General features: G+C 41.1%; 1 protein-coding gene across 6 annotated transcripts in view; it reads right to left on the bottom strand.

The window, feature by feature from the left end:
• The window catches only part of LOC134742239 (thioredoxin reductase 1, mitochondrial), a 33,308-nt gene that overhangs the window by 2,638 nt on the left and 8,320 nt on the right, over positions 1 to 22,350 (bottom strand). For all 6 annotated transcript variants that reach the window (XM_063675265.1, XM_063675266.1, XM_063675268.1 and 3 more), the window contains 6 exons: positions 12,586 to 12,753; positions 11,648 to 11,840; positions 9,551 to 9,779; positions 3,296 to 3,383; positions 1,699 to 1,949; positions 370 to 561 (listed from right to left, as the gene is read on the bottom strand). In XM_063675265.1, the coding sequence (XP_063531335.1) occupies positions 370 to 561; positions 1,699 to 1,949; positions 3,296 to 3,383; positions 9,551 to 9,779; positions 11,648 to 11,840; positions 12,586 to 12,753 (1,121 nt within the window). The remainder of the gene's footprint in view (positions 1 to 369; positions 562 to 1,698; positions 1,950 to 3,295; positions 3,384 to 9,550; positions 9,780 to 11,647; positions 11,841 to 12,585; positions 12,754 to 22,350) is intronic.

Below are 22,350 nucleotides of genomic sequence, written 5' to 3'. Positions count from 1 at the left end.
TCACATTAACTTATTTAAATTATTTTATTCGCTGTACAGTTAAATAATAAGTTTTTGGATCGATAATCGTTTAATTTTCTTTCCTAATCTGTTTTGGGTTATGAAACTACTAATATTTCTTTTGTCAAAAATATTTTGATAAAATATTAATAATACCGATTTACCGATTTCATTGAAAAAATGTGACGTCACACCAGGAGGAGCGGGGTTTGCCAAATGTGACCAAGTGTGACAAGGAGGGGGGGAGGGGTCAAAAAACCTCGAAATTCGTGTGACGTAATTAATGAATGAACCCTTGTTCGCTATTAAGTCACTTTTATTATCAAAAACGTGAAAAAATCGTGCAATTCGAAATGAATATCTTCTCACTTGATAGCAGCAGCGAAGCCCTGAATGACCTCCCCGGCGACGGGCCCCAGGAAGTGCAGGCCGAGGATCCGCTGCGGCGCCGCGCGCTGCGCCACGGCCTTCAGGTAGCAGTTGCGGATGTTGCGCTGCGGGATGAAGAACTCCGTGGGCTTGTAGAACGCGTGGTACACCTCGACGCTGTCCGCGCCGTGTCTGCGGAGGAACACGATGTTTTTTTAGAGAACAGAGGTTATAGATTCAAAATGTGCCTATATAATTACATACTACGACTCCCATATCCCTTCTAGTATTATAAATAAAAGTAACTCTTTCTGTTACCTCTTCATGCTTAACTTTTTGTATGTGTGTAGTGGTCTAAAATCGTGTATTCAAACATTGATCGTGTCGTATAAAGCATGATAGCAACATGACTGCAAAATTTTGTCAAGGTCCTTATAAAATACACATTAAAACCGACCGACTCACTCGCTCACTGGAAAAATACTTGCTCCTACTCATTAAAATTAGTACAAAGTCTATAACCTCAAGGAGTTTAAACCAAAAACTAATTCTAGGCCTATATGGGATAAACCGGTAAACCGATTTTCATAAAATTCAGTATCCAGATAGTTCGAGTCCCGAGGAAACACATGTGATGGTTTTTATCACGAAAATAGTCAACGGTAAAGGACAGTCGTCCGTTCTCTCTCCGCCGTGTATGTCGTGCTTATTTCTGTAACGCTGCCTCCTCATTGAGCCCAAAACAAATACATAACATTCTAACGATGTATGGTATGTATTTGTTTTGGACTCACATTCATAATCCATAGGTATGTTGTGTTCCGTTAGCGAACACCCTCCTAGCCAATAGCCGACCAGCGTGTATAGCGACGGGAGTGAGCTCAGGGAAGGCCTTCTAACACGTAAATACCCTCGAATACCTTCCTAACCAAGAGTCTGCCAGCATAGATGGCTCCAGTAATAAGCTCAGGACGGCTTTCTAATACACAGAATAACATCTAGCTTACCTTCATAGGGCTGCTTCCTCACTGAGCCCAACACACCCATACTCCAAAGGCGTGAACACCGTAGTGGCCACATTCTCATAGTTCATAAACACTCTCCTAGCCAATAGACGGCCTACTATAACACACAAATATGCCATATACGCTAAAAATAACTAACGTACTTCTGTACAGCTGCCTCCTCACTGAGCCCAACGCATCCATACTCCAAAGGCGTTAACACCGTAGTGGCCACATTCTCATAGTTCATAAACACTCTCCTAGCCAGTAGACAGCCTTCTACAATACACAAATATGCCATATACGCTAAAAATAACTAACGTACTTCTGTACAGCTGCCTCCTCACTGAGCCCAACGCATCCATACTCCAAAGGCGTGAACACCGTAGTGGCCACATTCTCGTAGTCCATATGTTGGGTCCCATTAGCGAACACCCTCCTAGCCAGCAGACGGCCGGCGTGTATGGCGACGGGCGTGAGCTCAGGTCGGCCCTCTAACACGTCGCCGACCGCGTAGATGTGCGGGACGTTGGTCTGTTCGTGATCGGCGATGATCTTGCCGTTTGGTGATAACGTCTGGAAAGTTAAGAAATAACGGTTAAGATCGTTAATAGGGATGTTGACATGAATCGCGAATATATAAAATGTTATGTTTCTACCATAGCAGGGAATATTAGAATGCTGAAAAACATATTTTTCATCTCAGCAGCTCGAACAAGCCTACTTTCGTCAATCCCTGGAGTGAGGAAAGTGCGACTTTCCTCACTCCAGGGAGTGAAACAATGTAGCTTTTTAATTTAGTGAAGGCCATGAACTTCATACTTTTATTACTTTTTTTTATGTACGACTGTTGTTTTTTTTTTTAGGTACGGTACGGTAAGGTACGGTACGGTACGGTCCGGTACGGTCCGGTCCGGTCCGGTCCGGTCCGGTCTCGTCTCGTATCGTATCGTATCGTACATATTATAATACTTTTTTTTTTATTCTGTGTAATTCGAAATACATTTTAACCTTTAATATGTTCTCACTACTGAGGTGAAAAATTATGTGTGCAACACGAGAGCAAAGTTATTTTACATCTCGTGTTTTTGAGTCCCGAGAAAGCGAAAGATTCTATAATTGAATCACGAGCGAAGTGAGTGATTCTAAGGTAGAATCTTGAGCGTAGCGAGGGACTCAAAATAAACACTCGCAAGAAAAAACAACTTTCCTCTCTTGTTGCACAAATAACTATTGTAAGTGTAAATATGCGTAATAAATTAATTAAAAGTATTAAAAATAATGCCCAGCATCACGTGTACTGCAAACGCAAATCGGAGCGCGAAAACACGCACAGACAAGTTGTCAAACTAGCCCGCGCAGCATGGTTTCCCCTATCACTAAGTCCTTCACTTTCGCACTCGCATACTTGTTAGAACGTGACAGGCATGGTGATAAGCGTACCGTGCTACGACTCCGGTGGTCCTCTGGCACTGACAGCAGTTTGTTTATCACATCGTTACGTCATCAAGATCACGTGACAGCTTGTAGGGTTTTTGCGCGAAATTTAAACACTAAACTAATTAAAGTCGATTTTATATTAAAAATTAATAAATAAAAATTAATTATTGCAATAATTACGTGTCTATCTATAAAACGAAAACAGTTCTAAAAAATGGTCAACATCCCTATTTAATCGAATAAGTTGAGGTATCTTTATTATACAGATTTGGCGAACACGCCACTAGAGTGGCGTAGAAAAACGGTTTGTGAAAAAATCGCTAACTGCTAGCGTGTATTTCTTAATAACTTTATAAGAAGGGACTCCAAATCTGGACGCAACTTAATTGTTTATTATCCACAGAAGAAAATAGTTTAAAAAAGTAGTGTCTAAAACATTTTAATTTACTTTATTAGGGTATTGGTAAGTTATTATTACATACTGTGATTCCAGCGGCTTCTAAGTTGAGCTGTTTTGTGAGCGCGTAGCGACCGGTGGCCAGCAGAACTGTGTCGAAAACATCTTCGCCTCTGAAACACATTAAATTATAATTAGAACTTCGTCGTCTATATTTTGTACCTCCAAACAGCAATACATTGAACCGACCATTGGTAAAGGGGGGGAGGAGGGGTAGGTACGCTCAGGTATGCGACGCTGAGCTATTGGCCTACACCTCAAGTCCGTCATACACGTCCCCGTCGGCCCTGTATCTGCCGCCGCGGATCAGGGCCGAGCTCACCCAGGGTTACACTTGTGGGTGGGTCGTCTCCCCCGGGCAATGCTAGTGGTCGTAACGGGCGTCGCTACATTTACCAACATACCCCGGATCACTAGTAGCCAAGTATGAGGGCCCCGCCTGGTGTGGGCCACGCCAAGTGATGTGGCATCCCCACCCGCCAGATGTTCCTTTCCTTACCCTAGAATTCCTGTCTGTAATCCCATGCTCCAAAACGTCATTTCCCGTCTGTTATTCCCGTCTCACCTTCCCTTCTCCTGGGGTTTGCAGTCCGGAGCCTGAATGTGCGGAACGATCCTCCGCACATTTGGGACCCGGAATGCAAACCCCAGGCTTCCTTTCACACCACTTCTCCTACTCCACTCCAAGAGGAGACAACCTCTTTAAAAAATCCCCAATCTAAGGTGGAACAATCGTGCCGAGAGATGCGTGGCTGAGGGGAAGCTCAGCCGCTAACGATGACCCTCGATACCGGGCAACCTCGAGGAGTATTTTGCCTTGTTCCGGCAAGCGGGGCTCTGCTGGAACCGACCACATTTTTCCCTAGCTTCTCGTGGGATTTGTATGGAGAACGTTAATAATAAAACTGAAGGTACCCTGGAAGACCTATGCCAGGAACTAATGCCCCTGATGGTAGGTGCGGAAAACTCTGCCCAAACATCAGAGCAAGCCATGGAGGGAGTGGAGAGCGTCGACACGGATGAAAGGAGCGATATTCATTGCCCAAACATCCCAACGGAGGCTCCCAACCCTGACACACGTAAGTCCGTCAAGAAATTGACGGGCTCTGCGAAGGGCCGCTACAAAGCTCTTAGAGGACTAGGAGTTGCGCACGAGGAGGCGCTACGACTGTCCGCAAAGAGCTTCGCGGAACTTAAAAAGTTGGGATACAAGTTCGGGTCCTCACACTCCAAACCCGAGCCGAAATCGGCCAAACGGCCGCGCTCGGAGGAAAAATCACCGCAGGGGAACGCCAGCAAGAACCCAAAGGTGAGTGAGAGCCCCCTAACCCAACCCCAACCTCTACAACCCTTTAACGAGGTCCTTAGCCAGGTCCGGGTCGGAATCAAGGACTCCAAGCCGATGAACGTCGCGCAGTTGGGGTCCCTATGCAATACCATCTTGCAAAAGATTGCGACTCTGGAGATGGATGAGGGACCAAAGTTCAAGGGTTATGCATACAAGCCAGGTTGGTTACTCATTACATGCAGTGACCAAAGATCCAAAGCCTGGCTTGAGGAAGTAACACCAACCCTAAAACCATGGCCGGAAGCCAACCTCGGGGTCATCCCTGAAAATGAGCTTCCTAAGCCTAATATAGGGATGGTGTTCATTCCTGAGATAGACGACTCCATGGTCAAGCAGTCGCTATCTCTACTCTATGCGCAGAACCAGGGGCTGCACACAGAGTTATGGAAGACTCTCCACACCAAAGTCGAGAAGGGTGGGGTTTTGGTAACCCTGTCTCTGGACGACGTGTCGGTGGAGAATCTTAAAAAAAAGGACCTAAAGGCAAACCTAGGTTTCCGGGAGGTCCAGTTTCGGCTAAAGGGCCAACCTAAGACCCAACAGCCCGAAACGCAACCCACCCAAAACCCAACACCGCAGCCTGCAAACCCTGCCCCTCCCACCACCCTAACCCAAACACCCGCCCGAAAGGTGCCTTCAGGTCCAAAGCGTGCGGCTCCTTCCACTTCCAATCCCACTCCAGGACCTCCGGGGTTGCAGCGGTTTCTCGCCAACAGGGGAGGCTACAGGGGCAAAAACCGCCCAAGGGGTAGAGGGAACGGAGGAAGCCACCAAGGGCACGGCAGTGCCCACCGCCGTGGCAAATAAAAAAGACGCTACCAGGGGTAGGGGGGTGATGTTCCTTCAGGCCAATCTCCACCACGCCATAGCGGCCACAGCGGTCGTAGAGAAGCTTTTTGGCGAAAATGGCCTGGACATCGCCCTCATACAAGAACCATGGATAAACACCAAGTCCATGGCAACAGGACTCAACAGAGCAGGAAAGGTACTAATCTACGAAAAAGGAGCTAAACCGAGAGCCTGCATCGTATTTAACAAAAATATTAACCTCTTGCCTGTTACAGAGCTATGCAGTGAAGATATAGTAGCTGCCTACGTCGATCTCAAAGGGAGAGGAGCACTGAAGGTAATAGTCTGCTCCGCCTACCTGCCCGGAGAGAAGCAAGACCCCACAGAAGAACTGACTAAAGTGCTAGAGTACGCTCAGGCACAAAAGGCGGAACTTATTGTGGGTTGTGATGCCAACGCCCACCACACCATCTGGGGGAGCACTGGAATCAACAAAAGGGGTGAGTTACTATCCCAATTTATCTTTACCAATTGTCTGCACTTGTTGAATAAGGGCAACACGCCCACCTTCGTAACTAGAGCTAGGCAAGAAGTATTAGATATAACCTTCGCTACTGAAAAGGCGGCAAGCTGCCTAGCCAACTGGCGTGTCAGCAGCGAAAATTCAATGTCGGACCACAGACATATTTTGTTCAGTGTTAAGGACTCTCTAGATAGGGAACCACTAACGCGTAGAAATCCAAAAGAAACGTCATGGGAAGCCTATAAGGCTGACCTGGAAAATCGTCTAAAGGATGTACCAAAATATGTCAAAACACCAGACTCTCTCAACCTGACAGTTAATCTATTATCTGAAGGCATACTTAGGGCCTACGAACAAAGCTGTCCTTTGAAAGAGGCAAAAACTACTAACACAACGACGTGGTGGAACAAAAGGCTAGAAAACCTCCGTAGGTCTACACGTCGCATATTCAATCACTCGACCACGCCGAATGAGTGGGAAAGGTATGGTAGAGCGTTGACTGAATATAATAAACAAATCAGGAAGGCAAAAAGGAGGTCATGGAGAAGGTTCTGTGAAGAGATTGCCCAAACTCACAAAGGAGCGCGAATTCACAAAATACTTTCCAAGACACCGACCAACTATCTCGGTCTTCTTAAAAGACCAGATGGCACTTTTACGAGCACAGAAGAGGAAACTCTAGACTTGCTCAGAGGCACCCACTTCCCCGGTTCGTACACAACCAGTAACACACAGTTATGCGCCCAAAGGAATAATCAAATCCACAGGGCACGCAATATCGACTGGAATTTGGCAACTAATATCTTTAGACCAAACAAAATTAAATGGGCATTGGAAAAATTTAAACCATTTAAATCGGCAGGAGAAGACGGAGTGTTTCCAGCACTTTTACAGCAAGGACAGGACCTCCTCCTCCCGCATCTGGCCAGAATATTCCGAGCAAGTTTTGCGTGGGGAATTATACCAGATCAATGGACTAGGGTCAAGGTACGCTTCATACCGAAAGCAGGGAAAAAGGACTATTCACAACCTAAATCCTTCAGACCTATTAGTCTAACATCGTTCCTACTCAAAACGATGGAAAGAATCATTGATCAGCACATTAGAGCGAAATACCTGGTGGATAGACCACTAAGTGTAAACCAACATGCTTACCAAAAGGGGAAATCTACGGAGACTGCCCTACTCGACCTGGTTGACAAGGTGCAGAAAACCCTAGAGGAAAAGCAAACCGCTCTATGCGCGTTTCTTGACGTCGAGGGTGCTTTCGATAATACGCCCACAGAGACCATACTTAATGGTATGAAATCAAAGGGAGTAGACGAAACCACCACCAGATGGGTACATAGCATGCTCTCGAACAGAGTAGCCACTCTGACCCTCAATACTATAGAGCATGAATTTTATACCACAAAAGGGTGCCCACAAGGAGGCGTTCTATCCCCACTATTATGGACCCTAGCAGTGGACCAACTTCTTGCAATTATGTCAGGCCAAGACTATGACACACAAGGATATGCCGACGACCTTGTAGTCATTGTCAAAGGCCCTTGCCTCCACACTATATCCAACCTAATGCAAGGAGCTCTAAACACAATATTCAAATGGTGTAGAGAAAATGACCTGTCCATTAATCCGAGTAAGACGGTAATAGTACCATTTACAAGAAAACGGAAGCTTGAAAATCTTACAGAACCAAGACTTAATGGACAAATAATACCGTTCTCAGAAGAGGTCAAGTATCTAGGGGTTACTTTCGACCAAAAGTTAACTTGGAACGCTCACCTGAGGAAAATTATACAAAAAGCGAAAATGGCCATGTGGTCATGCTGTCGAATGGCAGGAGCAAGATGGGGTATAAGACCCAAAATTGCTATGTGGTTATACACAGCGGTAGTGAGGCCCATTATAACCTACGCCTCCGCAGTCTGGTGTAACAAAACCAGCCAAAAGACGGCAATAGATACTCTAAACAGCCTGCAACGCATGGCTTGTTTAACAGTAACAGGCGCCTTCTCCTCGACACCGGGGGCGGCCCTCGATGCACTGCTGGACATTTTACCACTCCACTTGCAGGTGCAAAAGGAGGCCAAGCAGTGCGTCTACAGAATATGCACGCTAAACAGGCCAAAATGGCGCTCTCAAGCACTAACCAAACTGAAGGCCTGGGTTTTTGCAAATAAAACCCTTAGCATGCCCACTGATGACACGCACACAGAATGTCAATTTATCAAACTGTTCACAGTAGAAATACCTCCTAGAGACAAATGGACCAACGGCCAAATGTACGTTGAGGAGGGAAGCCATATTTGGTACACAGATGGTTCCAAGAAAGGCAATGATGTAGGATGTGGGATCTATGGTGAAAGACCTAAGCTCAGAGCTAGCGTCAGCATGGGCACACAGGCCTCAATCTTCCAGGCAGAAGTCTTCGCCATCAACAAATGTGCGGAGATCAACCTGGATAAAAACCTAAGACACCAACATATCTACATCAACTCAGACAGCCAGGCTGCTCTGCTGGCACTAGATTCACTTGAGTCAAACTCAAAACTAGTCCAGAACTGTAAAAAAAACCTAAATGCACTGGCTAACTCCAACAAAGTCATACTTAGATGGGTACCAGGGCACTCCGACATTAACGGAAATGAAGAAGCGGACGAACTTGCTAGAAAGGGCGCAGACACAACCCTGGTCGGCCCAGAACCGTTCTGTGGAACCACAAAACGGGATGCATATTCTCTGCTCAGCAACTTAGAAAAAACGAGAGCAATCGATTGGTGGAAGTTCGTCAAAGGACAAAAACACTCGAAAGCTCTAATTAAAGGATTCAACAGCAAAGTTGCTAAGGAGCTTCTAGGGCTCAAAAGACACAAAACCTGCGCGGTGACTAGAATACTGACTGGACACTGCAAGTTGAACAAACACATGTTTCAAATAGGAAAGATACAAGATCCGACATGCAGGTTCTGCCAGGAGTCAGAGGAGACTGCAATGCACATTCTCTGTTCCTGTGGACCACTAATGTCAAAAAGAAGTACCTACTTAGGGCGGCACGTACTGCAACCCTATGAGGTACAGAACATTACGGCCCAAAGAATCTGGAATTTTCTGGATTCAACGGGCATTAGTAATGAGCTTTAAAGGGCCGTCACAATAGATCACTGTTTGGTCGACGTGACACTCAAAGGCCCACAACGCCCCAAATAATAATAATAATTGGTAAATAGACCTTATCTCGGTGCAAAAAGGATTAAGAATGATTAGTTGTCTGTAATATAGTTATAGACTATGTCATCGAATTACCAACAATTTGGTGAAGAAAAAAACGTGATTCTTTTTTATCTGTTGCGATGTAGTCACTCTTGTTTAGTCGACCAACCACTGACAAATGTATAGTCCTATGATGGAACTCAACGCACTCTGTGTTCCATCTCGGCGACCACCATGCCATGCTTTTCTTTAGTCTCAGTGTTGACCCAGCACGCCTTCAGCTGCCTATTCTCTAGCTTCTCCACCGACAGAAGGACGGTCTTATGATGGAAGGTGACTCCTCGATGTTCCATACCGCGCGACCACCATGCCGGCCATCTGCTGGTCGAAGTGTGTAGAATACTCACTCTTCTTTAGTCTCAGTGTTGACCCAGCGCGCCTTCAGCTGCCCATCCTCTAGCTTCTCCACCGCCAGAGGGATGGTCCTATGATGGAAGGTGACTCCTCGCTGTTCCATCTCGGCGACCACCATGCCGGCCATCTGCTGGTCGAAGCCGCGGAGAGGCACGGAGCGGACGAGCACGGTAGCCGAGTAGCCGAGCGAGTTGAGGAAGCCGGCGCACTCGAGGCCGATGTCTATTTGGTTGGCTAAGGAAGTCGCTTTCTAAAATATGTTGTAACAAGAGGAAACCGGACTAATCCTAACAAGGCCTAGTTCAGGTTTGAAGGTCAGATGGCAGTCGCTTTCGTAAAAACTAGTGCCTACGTCAATTCTTAGGATTAGTTGTCAAGCGGACCCCAGGCTCCCATGAGCCGTGGCAAAATGCCGGGATAACGCGAGGAAGATGATGGGTAAATTTAAAGTTGAGCAAAATAACGTTATAAGTTGGCGTAAGCTTCTAAAGTTCAATTATTGTTACTTAACATCAGTTATTAAGAATAATGGGTAACAAAGATTTTTGAGGTTAAACGAGTTTGAGGCATATCCGAATTTTATGTGGATTTAATTTATTTACTTCAGTTATTTTTAGTTTTCATACATACATTGTTGGTCAAACTCAAATTATATTAAATATTTGTATACCTAACCTGCACCAACAATTTTCTACGAAAACCTACATCAAACAAGCATTTCATTACATAACAACATATTTATAAACTACAGTATACAAGAACGTGATCAGTATTCGATTATTCATGTTATAATTACCGCGGCACATAGAACGTAGTGTCATTCGTAGTGATACACATACATACATACATATAATCACGCCTGTTTCCCGGAGGGGTAGGCAGAGACCACGGGTTTCCACTTGCCACGATCCTGGCATACCTCTTTCGCTTCCTTCACTTTCATAACATTCTTCATACACGCTCGCCGGTTCAAGGTGCTCTTGACCTGGCCTTTTTCTTTCTTGGTTCTAAGTGATAGACATGCGAATATAAAAAATCGTATCCGCGTGGTATATGCAAGCCACTCATGACTCATCAATCATTCAGACCTATTATCAAGTGAGTCATAAGACTAGGTAGTAGGTACTTATAAGAACAATTACTACAAGAAGAACTAGGTAATATAAATATACCCAAGTATGCAATTGCATAGTATGGTTTCCTGACAGCGGACAAGAAATGTTAATGTATTTTCGAAGTAAACTACGTACGTTTTTACCTATAGTATTTTATCTCGTACGTAAAATATAATATTTTATCTCGGTTACGTATCGGATGGGATTCTTACTCATAATTTAAACCCTCTACTCAGTGGGATAACCCGTTTCTGGCGGATTAATCCAACAGTTAATTTAGAAGGTAAATTATGTAATTATTTATCTGCAGTTCATTTACCTCAAGCAACACGCCACGTAGTCAAAAAAACCGGCCAAGTGCGAGTCGGACTCGCGCGCCGAGGGTTCCGTACTTTCTAGTATTTGTTATTATAGCGGCAACAGAAATACATCATCTGTGAACATTTCAACTGTCTAGCTATCACGGTTCATGAGATACATCCCGGTGACAGACGGACAGCGGAGCGGATTACTAATAATAGGGTCCCGTTTTTACCCTTTGGGTACGGAACCCTAAAAATGAAAATAAAATTAATGAAACGCTAAATCTTCTGGCTAAGTCACACTAGACATATTTTTACTCATTTTCTCGTCTGACAGAATTAAGGTTCCGTTTATTGACCGAGCGTTAGTGAAGGTCTTCATTTCAGCTAAGGCAAAAATACTTTCGTATATCCGGCGGTTGTTATTTTGGTGGTGGTTTGTTATATTTATTTGCGCATTTATTTTTGCGGCGGGAGTGTGGGAACATTAATTGCATGTAATACGTAAGTAAGTATAACGCATTAGCACTGATTGACTAGCACGTTATATTTTCGCGGATCAGCAAAGTAATATTTAGGTATTAACGTATCTAGTCGTTAAAGCGACAAGGTTGACTGTACCTAAATGTAGATGTTACCGTGAAAACACAAGATATAAAATCATAAAGGATACATCCAGCGCCAATAACGAGCGTTTTGCCGGGCGGATGCGACAGGCTGAAGATGTCGTCGGAGCTAATGCAGTGCTCCAGGCCGCCCGGCATGGCGGGGTAGTGCGGCCGACCGCCCACCGCGATCACCACGTTGCGCGCCGTCAGCTCCTTCTTCGTCCCGTTCTTTAGGGTCGCTATTACCGTGTGCGGGTCCTGGGAAGTTAATAGTCAATGCTCAGAAATCTCAGAATCAAGGCTTACCTTCTCAGAAACAAAAAACATTGAAATCCTCATTTAATAGCCCAAACAACAATTCAAATTCAACAGTCAAATGCTCGTAGGTTTGAAGAGACAGAAGTCATTCACGCAGAGAGAGAGAAGATCGGTAAAGCAGATAAAATGTGCCATTTTCAACCAAAAGGGTACTTATTGTCGTTTGTCATTAAGGCGCTATTTCCATATAGCTTCAATTAGAAATCAACCTCATCGACAGCCGACAATGTGGTACCTTTTGGTTGTAAACGTCACAAATATTTATACTAAGTACGAGTTGTCATTCGCCGATTGCATTCAGGCTTGGTACATGTCACCCAACTCACGGTTGATGTTGTTACCTTAAATTCGGCGAGCCCATTGATTTATTCGACATTCTGGAAGTACGACTAAAAAATTCGCATCCTTATACACGTATACGGAAACTCATACCACAGTTACACTTACTATTTCTTACGGTATGAAATGACTATTTGGGGTAGCTCTGTAGAAATGAAAAGAGCATTTGAAGTCAGTTTTGCTACTGTGCCACTAGAGAATCGTGTCAACTGAATATATAGTTGGTCTAACCAATTTGTCAGTCAAACAACGCAACGCAGCGTAACACAACTCACTAATGGGGCCAAGCCCGATTTTGTTCAGACTGCGCAAATTCTAGCCTATTTATTGTAGTGTTAAGACTAACCTTGAACTCTCCAAGTCCATTGATGTACTCGATCTTCTTATCCCGCAAGTCCACCCTGGTGACCCAGTTGACGGACTTGATGTGGTTCTGGATGGACTCAGTGAGGGCGCTCCAGTCGATTTTGATGGCGTTCACTTCTGGGACTTGCCAGCCGTATGACACCGCTTCCTGAAATTGTGGACTATATGTCAGATGTCAGATAGTCGACTGAGTAAATCATTCATCACTATTCGACAAAGTAACTGAGGCATGTACAAACACCGTACATTATTCGCGATGTTTATGTACGAGGAGAGTAATAGAATTGGCGTCAAATCAATGAGATAAATTTCTGATACTAATAGAGCAAGCCTTTTAATTGACAAATGGTGGATAGTTGCCATCAGATATATCGGAGCGGCCGAGGTGGTCATAAATATCTGAACACGCACTCTAGAGCCGCCCCGTAATAGTTGATGGCGACTGGAGTAAACTGGACCTTATCTTCGCGCGCTATGAGGTTTTACGAATTGTCACCATAAAATAAATAAAACATATTAGCAGAGTATACATTATGACTAGAGCACGGTAACAAGGAAGCTCTAACAAAAACTAGTTACATCATTTACATTAATAGAATAGGCAAAGCAAATTATTTTCAGCCAGACCATTGGCAAATTCTAGTGCTTCTAATAATATGCATCTTCGTTTGTTACAGGTTTTATTACCGCATTCTACGATATCAAACAATCTTGGATTTTTAATATCATTTAATCTAAATTGACTATGTACTAAAATATAGTAATCAATTTCAATAGGATCTCTCAGAGGAGCCCAATAAAAAAATCTGCGTCTGATTTATTTAAATTAAATAATAAGAACAAGTTCAGTATACAAAAGGAATTACAACACTTCCGAAAGTCCCAATGAAATTAACATTTATTTAAATAAATGTCATTTTAATAGTAGACTAGACTACCATACTGTTATTTATATTTATAGCTTCATTCCATTTATTTAATATTCGTTTAATAGGGGATATTATACTGCAATGTTCTGCCACCAGAGTGCAGGACTAGCCTTTTTGGTAAACCATAGAGTAATGTATACATACTGTACCTTTAAAAGGTTTTTGACAAGTTTTCAGAGATAATAAAATATGACATTGATGCATAAAGGCGGTTTGTTTACAGAGGACCTACCGGAAAGAAAACGCGAATCCGAAATTTCGCTGTCTGCCTCTATCGCTCGAATATGCAGAGATGTTAGATAACGAAATTTCGATTTTCATCTTGTTTCGCGATAGACCCTCAGATTGTGGCAGTGGCGCCCTGCCGCCCCCTACGCAGTTTCGCGTATTATTCCCTATTGCCGCTATTACATTTGTTTACTCTCTTACAATAATGAAATGAAATACATAATACAATTTACACATACAATTTGTACGGTGTGAAATAGCTCTTGTAAGACTGCTCCAGAGTACGAGTAACAACCTTTTAGCCGCTTAGAATTTTTCATCGAGCGTGCTCGTATTGCCGACGGTACGAAGTTACACGAAGTTCTGTATCAGACTACGGCGAAATGAGCTGGATATTGTATGTCTTATACCGATTTCAATTCAATTCAATTATTTATTTCGAATCATTTTGAGTGTTAGTGTTTTTTAGTGTTAGTAAGTACAACAAAACTTAAAATTAATTAATATCAGTCTACGGTGTTCTTTTTTTTGTTTTTTTATTTTTTATTTAAAGCTTCAAAGGTTAAAGGGAGAATGTAAAAAATAAGCCCCAAAACAAAAGCCAGGTGAAATGAAACCTTAAGTCTAATGCCAATATTAAAAATACTTCGACATAGGACATGGAGACTATATAAAGGAGCCAAATCTCTATGTATGAAAAGTGTCCATCAAAAAACAGTAATTAGGCGGCGCCACCATACACCGAAATACTACCAAAAACAACCTACGTAATTTGGTCGGGTTATTTGTTGCCTTATATGGTTCATGTTATACTCATGTCCCAGAGCCTAACTAGCGCCACCGGGTAGATTAGGAACTATTATTTAAAGCTGAAAGCGGTCACTTTTGCAACAATTCTGCCATTCTGCATCCTTTCTGTACCATCCATAACATAGGATTTAGGCATTTAATAATAATAATAATAATAATAAAAGACGTTTATTCAAGAAGTTGTAACATAGGTACATAATAAAAGTACACGATAGTGTTTCTCACTGTTAAATGCTGTAGGTATTACAGTTATTACAAAACAGTCGTATTCGTATCCAGATTTATAAAGAGTAAACAGGTATACAAGCGTGTATTTCATAAGACCGCATTTATGATATACCTAAATTTTAAAAACTTTTTAAAATGCTGTCATTTTAGTAATGGCTGACCGAAACTTTGTTCTAGTTTCAGCATAAAACACAAAGGTATTGATTTGAAATTAGTGACTGTCATGTTAAGGCCGTTCCGTCGGTTTGCCGCTGTCTCTGTCACATTTCGCAAGAAAGAACGGGAAAAACCATGCGCGCCAAGTGTCAATTTTGATCGAATTTTGTCGATTTTTATTTATTTTAAAAACGTTACCCTACAATATCGAAATTCGAAAGCTATGAAATTATTAAGTTAAGATTGCTTTTTCTTCTTTTTTTATTTATAGTATCACATAATAAATAACCGAATAAAGTTGGATTAAAAGTCCGAGTTAGAGGTTACTTTGGGAATTAATTGTATCGAGCGAAGTGTCATAATTCGTGTATCGGAAGCTATGATATTAAAGATAATATAGTCAAGAACTACATATATTTTTTCCACGTCTACGAATATCAACGCATCTTAGAAAAACAGGATCATATAAGGAGATTTTTCGCCTTCTGGCTCAGGGAACCGCCTTAATTTAGCATCAGTGACGCATTTATATAAATGGCAAGTCAGTACTGCGATTTACACCGTGACTTGCAATCGTTGCGATCCAAATATAATTTTAGATAAGGATAACATATGGTTGTAATAAATGTAATATAATATTATGTACATGAGAACAACGCGATATATGCATGACGTCACCTTAAAGATACGCGAAGCAAAATTATCGTCAGTAAAGCACAGATAGTTTATGCCATCGATAATTTCAAGGATATATTAGGTATATCACACATAGTACATTGTGCAACATAGGGCGTAAATAACTATACTATAATTTAACTATACTCTCGTTTGCAGTATTATTACGCCCCGAGTTACACACAATGTTTTTAATCACAATTGCGATACTAAAATGAAGTATAAAGACAAAAAACTGTTAATCATAATACTAGAAACTTCATAACTCCCTAGGGAAAACGCTTTTTCTATAGTTCCCGCTAAGCCTGCGTGCAACTCCACATTTAGTGAGGGAGTGTGATGAAAATAATATTAACACTGCCTGTGATAGTACAATTATTACTTATTCTGTGATAGTACACTACCAAATGTTCGATTGACAAGTCTCTAGAATAACGTCCGAATACGCTATCATGTATATTTCCTTTTTCCATGTTATGTTGTGGTAATAAATAGACTAAAAGGTCCACGTGTTACCTAACTGACAGCTGGGAAGTCCTAGTAGACCCCAGTGACAATAAGTGGGAATTATTTCGTCCCAGTGGCTAGTGTGGACTGGGGTTTGGGGTGAGAAGAAATGAGAATAGGCTGGAGCTGGCGGTGTAGCATGAGTTGTGTTCTCGCGCGCTAGTCCATACTTGAAGTCGCGCTAGATGTATAGAGTCGCGCGCGAGAAACGGACAACCTGCCTACCTAATCCTGAATTCAAATTGCACGCTCGCCGTCTTCATTCGTTCAACTAGCTTAATTAGCATTGATTAGCTTATGGCGTGTCGTTTGAACATCTTTTTAACGTAATTGTAATGGGATATTACTGCAATGTTCTGCCACCAGAGTGCAGCACTAGCCTTTTTAGTAAACCATAGAGTAACTTATACATACCTTTACCAGGTTTTTGATAGGTTTTCAGAGATAATAAAATATGACATTGATGTATCAAGGCGGTTTGTTTACAGAGGACCTACCGAGAAACGCGAATCCGAAATTTCGCTATCTGCCTCTTTATCGCTCGTATATGCAAGAGTGACAGAGATGTTAATGGATAACGAATTTTCGATTTTTTTGTTTCGCGATAGACCCTCAGATTGTGGTAGTGGCGCCCCCTAAGCAGAGTTTCGCGTAATATTCCCTATTACGATATACCTAAATTAATCTTCTTTACTAAAGTTTATTATACATATATTATCCACACGCTGCAATCTCTACATACAGGATAGAGACTATTGTATTTTCATAAATGTCATAATCTATGTAATAATCTGATAACACGCATTAGAATGTAATTACTACAGAAACAAGTGCTCATAACCTGTAAACTAAAGGTGTGCCATACACTATACGACCGGCCGAACAGCCAGACAAGTACGCCGCGTCTGGTTCAAGTCTACATTGTCATCAATCATCATACTGTTCGAACTGACTGACTTGACATCGATATAGCGATCTTCGAACTGTTGAAGGCCAGAAAAGAAAACTATCAGTCATCGTACGTACCTATTTATCAAACTTTTGCTTGGCTAAATAAAGTGGTATTTTCTATAAAAAGGGACCTTATTGTCGATGGCGCTTACGCCATTATAAACGATGCTCCGATATAAATTCAATGCCGCGCGACGCTGTGCGGCGTAAGCGCCATCGACAATAAGGTGCCTTTTCATAGAAAATCTCAAATAAAATCGTAAGGCCCACCAACCCACCATACAACATTTACTTATTTTTATTTTAAACTTTGTTGTACAGTAAATAGGGGTGAGTTTCGTTTGTTTGAGAAAGCGATTAATCAAAAGAAATGGTTTTTTTTTTGTATTTGGTTTATAAAAAAATCTAATTAGATTGAAACGGAGTGTACATTGTACAGTCGCCATCAGATATATCGGAGCGGCCGAGGTGGTCACAATATCTGAACACGCACTCTAACGCCCTGACAATAGAGGCGTAATGCGTATGCGTATTACGAGTATACATACATATATACATACATACCAAAAGCAATATATTTTTGGAGGGTTTTACGCATGTGCATCTGGTATTCTGGTATAATTTGACCTTAAAATCCTTTTAACCTGTCGTTACGAAATATATTCCCCCTCTTATCACACTACTCATCGACGGCAAGTACAAACACCACTATTACTTTATTACATGTAAAAATATAGCGACGGTAAAAATATGTTTAATTATCAAAACGATGTGATAACGACAATTTGATATTAATCGGCGTCCTTGGCTTCATAAGATCACACAGAAAAAGTGGTCTGTGTGAGATCATGATACTTCGTCTAGGACTCTATGCCATCACTAGCCTCAATAAACTTATTAGTCGAAATTCAACTTTCTTCCCATTAGATAAAGCACAAATTCAGATGGCTGCTAGAGACTGGCGTTTAGTTCCGGTGGGCGTTACAAAACTGTTGTCGGAAAACGGTTGATTCGCGTAACTTTATTTCTAAAGAACGATAGGTATTGACCCACAGCTATGCCCCTTTGTTTGATTTTTTTTTATTACTATAAGAGTTAGACCAAGAAAATTCTGCAGTGCCAGTGTTATTTATACGTCAATCAATCTTTAGGTAGTATGGCTCCATCGATACTGTCGATGATTTCGCCAACGTCAAAGTGGGATCCACGTGGGATCGAATTAATATTTCAGCCAGTGTACGGTAAATAATAAAATAATGGGCCTCTAGGGCTCTAGCCAGACACGGTTAGAGGTAGAAATACCAAATGCTCTTAGAGCACGACGTTGTTCGGTAGTTATTATTTGTAGTTGACACGTAAAACCGATAGCTGGATTTTAGGAGAAGCACGTGGACTACCGGCCGTTGACTCCAAAATGGTGGTTAAACACGCTTTGAGATTAATTCTCCATTCACTGCACACTACTACATTAGATTACTGTATAATAAAGCTATCGATATTACACTTTAAACAATATTAATGAGCAAAAAACAAAGTAATTAATCACAAGGCTACTATCAAGATGGCGTTCGAACCGGAAGTCCCTATTTATACGTCATAATTTCATAGAAGTTTGACGTTTATAAAAACACCTGCACTGCGTGTGTTGTCAAAAATGTCATAATCTCTGCAGACTTATCTTGGTTTGACTCTAGGAGCTTTAAAAAAAATTCCAAGTCGCTTCCAATTCATAATTAAAAAAGTCACGCATTATGGAATGGGCCACGTCTAGATGCGTACGCACCATCGCTGGCCCACTACCTTTGATGTGCGGACGAAATACCGACACCGTGGCCATCCAATCGCCATCCCGCCGCGCTATAAGCTATCCGACAGCACTGCTGCGACAGTGCTACGAGGATCAACCCTCGTATAGCATTATCATTAGCATTATGCTGAGTTGTGTCCATTTCGTGATGCACACTTGATGATTTCTTCTTTTCTTGCTGTTGTTGTCTGTACATGTTCATACTTATGTTGTGATCGACACGAATAAATATCTTTTATCTTTTTTTTACTATCCTCTCTACACGCTGGCCCATCTTAGTGGGCCAGTATGATGGCCCATCGTGTAGAGCGTAACACGTTGATAGCGGGCCCTAGTTACAGTTAACTGTAGAATTTTAGGTGTAAAAGAAAGAAACGATGATCCGTACAATATAAAATCCGAAGTTTTCATACAATCATACATTCGTACGTTTTATAATACGCCTTAGCAACGAAACAATATCCCATTGCGTACAAAAAAATTCTCAGATGTTTACACTTTACAGTTACATATCTTATTATGGCTGCTTCCCACCGAAGCCAGTACCGTAAGGCGTATTTAAGCAAATTAAACTTGTAAAAGAAGATTTATTTGGACCTGGCAAATTACTTAAATCTGCGAGTGGGTTCCACACTTGTGAGTTGTGTAGGTACGTAAAACCAAAGATAGATATAACTCCGTAATAGATGGATACAGTCTAAGGAAAAAACGTGCCTCGAAAATCAAGAAAATTTGATTCTCGTTCAGAGGGCGCTACTAGTTTTGGCCATCTGTCGTATAGATGGCGTTGACGGTTTCGTTTGTTATTTAACAATTTTAACGCATATCAGTGAAAGAACATGGGTCAAAATCATAAAAATAATTAATGCAAATAAAAAAAATCATTTATCTATATTTAAATACATTTTATCGTATTTTTATAAATCTTCATTTTTAGTTTTAAAGTATGTCAACAGATGGCAGTGAATTTACTGGGGTTACAAAATTTACTATGACAGTACCGCTCTAGTATAAGTTACTCTATGGTAAAACACAAGGTGAAATTGTTATCTCTGACCATACTCTGAGGGGTGCATGGTGCATATTGTAGGTCATACTGAACAAATTTGGGGCATTTTCTATGAAAAGGGACCTTATTGTCGATGGCGCTTACGTCGCACAGCGTCGCGCGGCATTGTATTTATATCGGAGCCTCGTTATTAATAGCGTAAGCGCCATCGACAATAAGGTACCCTTTTTATAGAAAATACCACATTTTAGTATGGGGCCAACCCCGAAAAGAAAATCAGCTGTTCTATAGAAAACATTGACTGATTCACCAAAATGTATAACTGCATCAATGGATAGGCAGCCTAAACAGAAGCTTCTGGACGGCTAGAGCGAAAAATTAGAATTACAAAATTCTTAAAAAATGAATATGATTTAGTCTACAACAGTTTATAAGGTAATAGTAAGCTAATAGTTTTGTCGACTGTGCATGGATGGGTTTTGGATGAAAGGGATCAGCAATATATACCTACTCATGGGTAAATTTAGAGTAACGAAAAAAAAAGTTTAAATGTGCCATTTTCAACCAAAAGGGTACTTATTGCCGCTGTCAGTAAGGCGCCATTTCTATATAGCTTCAATTAGAAATCAACCTTATTGACAAACGACAATGTGGTACCTTTTGATTGAAAACGTCACAATTACTGGATTACAGCATCTAAAGTAATTTCAAAATTAGTAATTATTCTTTTTTTTTGTTCCTCTAAATGTGTCCATGAGTGTAAACTTAATAGCTCTGGAATTTCAACTACTTATAACATACCTATTCAAACATAGAAACTATATAAGCCCTAAATTTATAAATTAGAATTAATCTTCTCAGCCAGCATGTCCATTCTAATTGATTAAAAAAACTTGACAATTGTATGAACCATTAAAATGATAAATTACTATTTGTTATGTTGTTACATACATATTCTAAATGCAAAACATGAAAACAGAATATACCTGGGTTATTTTTATTAGGGTTCCGTACCCAAAGGGTAAAAACGGGACCCTATTACTATGTCTTCGCTGTCGGTCTGTCACCAGGCTCTATCTCATAAACCGTGATAGCTAGACAGTTGAAATTTTCACAATTGATGCCGCTATAACAACAAACACTTACTTACTAAAAACGGAATAAAATAAATATTTAAGTCCCATACAACAAACGTGACTTTTTTGCGTAATGGTACGGAACCCTTCGTGCGCGAGTCCGACTCGCACTTGGCTGGTTTTGTTTGATTATCATGTCTCTTGAGTATTGTTGGTATAAAAACTAATTTGCAAACAGATTAAAATTATCAGAATGACTACCTATTCTAAAATTATGTTGTTTTCAAATTGCAGCTGGCAATTTCAGTAATTTCAATGTTCCTATGAGTGTTATGCGTGCTGTATTACTTTATTGACTAATTATTTGAAGTGCTTTCGTCTTTTATTATAGAAAGTAATTATTGGTTGGCACCTGCTATAAACTAACTGACACCCTGTTTATTACTCAATAGCCGGGTCCACACCTAGCCGCGCGAAGCAGCTCGGTCGGTGGAGACCTCGCCCGAGGCAATGCGGCCGATTTTAGAATTCTGTGCCTCAAAAGGAAAAAACGGAATCCTTATAGAATAACTTTGTCTGTCCGTCTGAGTCGGAATCAAAATTGATAGGGTACTTCCCGTTGACCTAGAACTATGAAATTAGGCAAGTAATATCGTCTTCCACTACAAATACAGAGAAAAATTTGCAAACTGTAAATTTGTAAATATAAAAAAATAAAGATAAAATAAAAAAAAAAGTTAAATTTGTATGGAACCCTGGTGGCCGATTCCAACTCGCACCTGGCTGGTTTTTTATTACCTTGGCCGAATTTTATACTTATCTGTGGTTTAGGTAAAATCATGACCATAAAGCCACAGTATTTTTTTACCTATAAATATGAATCCCACCTTATGTCAATAACCAATGTCTCAGACATAGTCTATAAAATCGCACAACTACACAAATTAAGAGCAAGCAAGCAATTTTAGGTGGTATTGAATGAGAAAACATACTACTCAAATAATTCTGGCACAAATATATGTAGAAGTCCTATTATTTTAAGTTTTCAGGTGAAATATATAAAAAAAATTATAATACATCATTTACCATGGGCAATATCAGAAGCTAAGGAAAGGATTAAACCAGTGTTAGGGATTCCAGGGAGTTATGGAGGAGCAGGTTGAGGGTGGGAGCCACTTCAAATCGCCACTTACCAACGCCTATAACCAAAGATAATTCTCTATTAATCACATGGAATGAAGCTATAAATATAACTTAATTATAATTTACACTGTATTTTGCAAAAGGGACAAATCCACATTAAACACTTAAATTTATTCTCAATTTCAAAACACAGTGTGCAATTTAAACATCTATAAATATTCAAGAA

This window comes from Cydia strobilella, chromosome 6, assembly GCF_947568885.1.
Source record: "Cydia strobilella chromosome 6, ilCydStro3.1, whole genome shotgun sequence".
Taxonomy (NCBI): domain Eukaryota; kingdom Metazoa; phylum Arthropoda; class Insecta; order Lepidoptera; family Tortricidae; genus Cydia; species Cydia strobilella.
The sequence above is the reverse complement of the archived record's forward strand: the minus strand, read 5'-3'. Positions and strand labels throughout refer to the sequence as shown.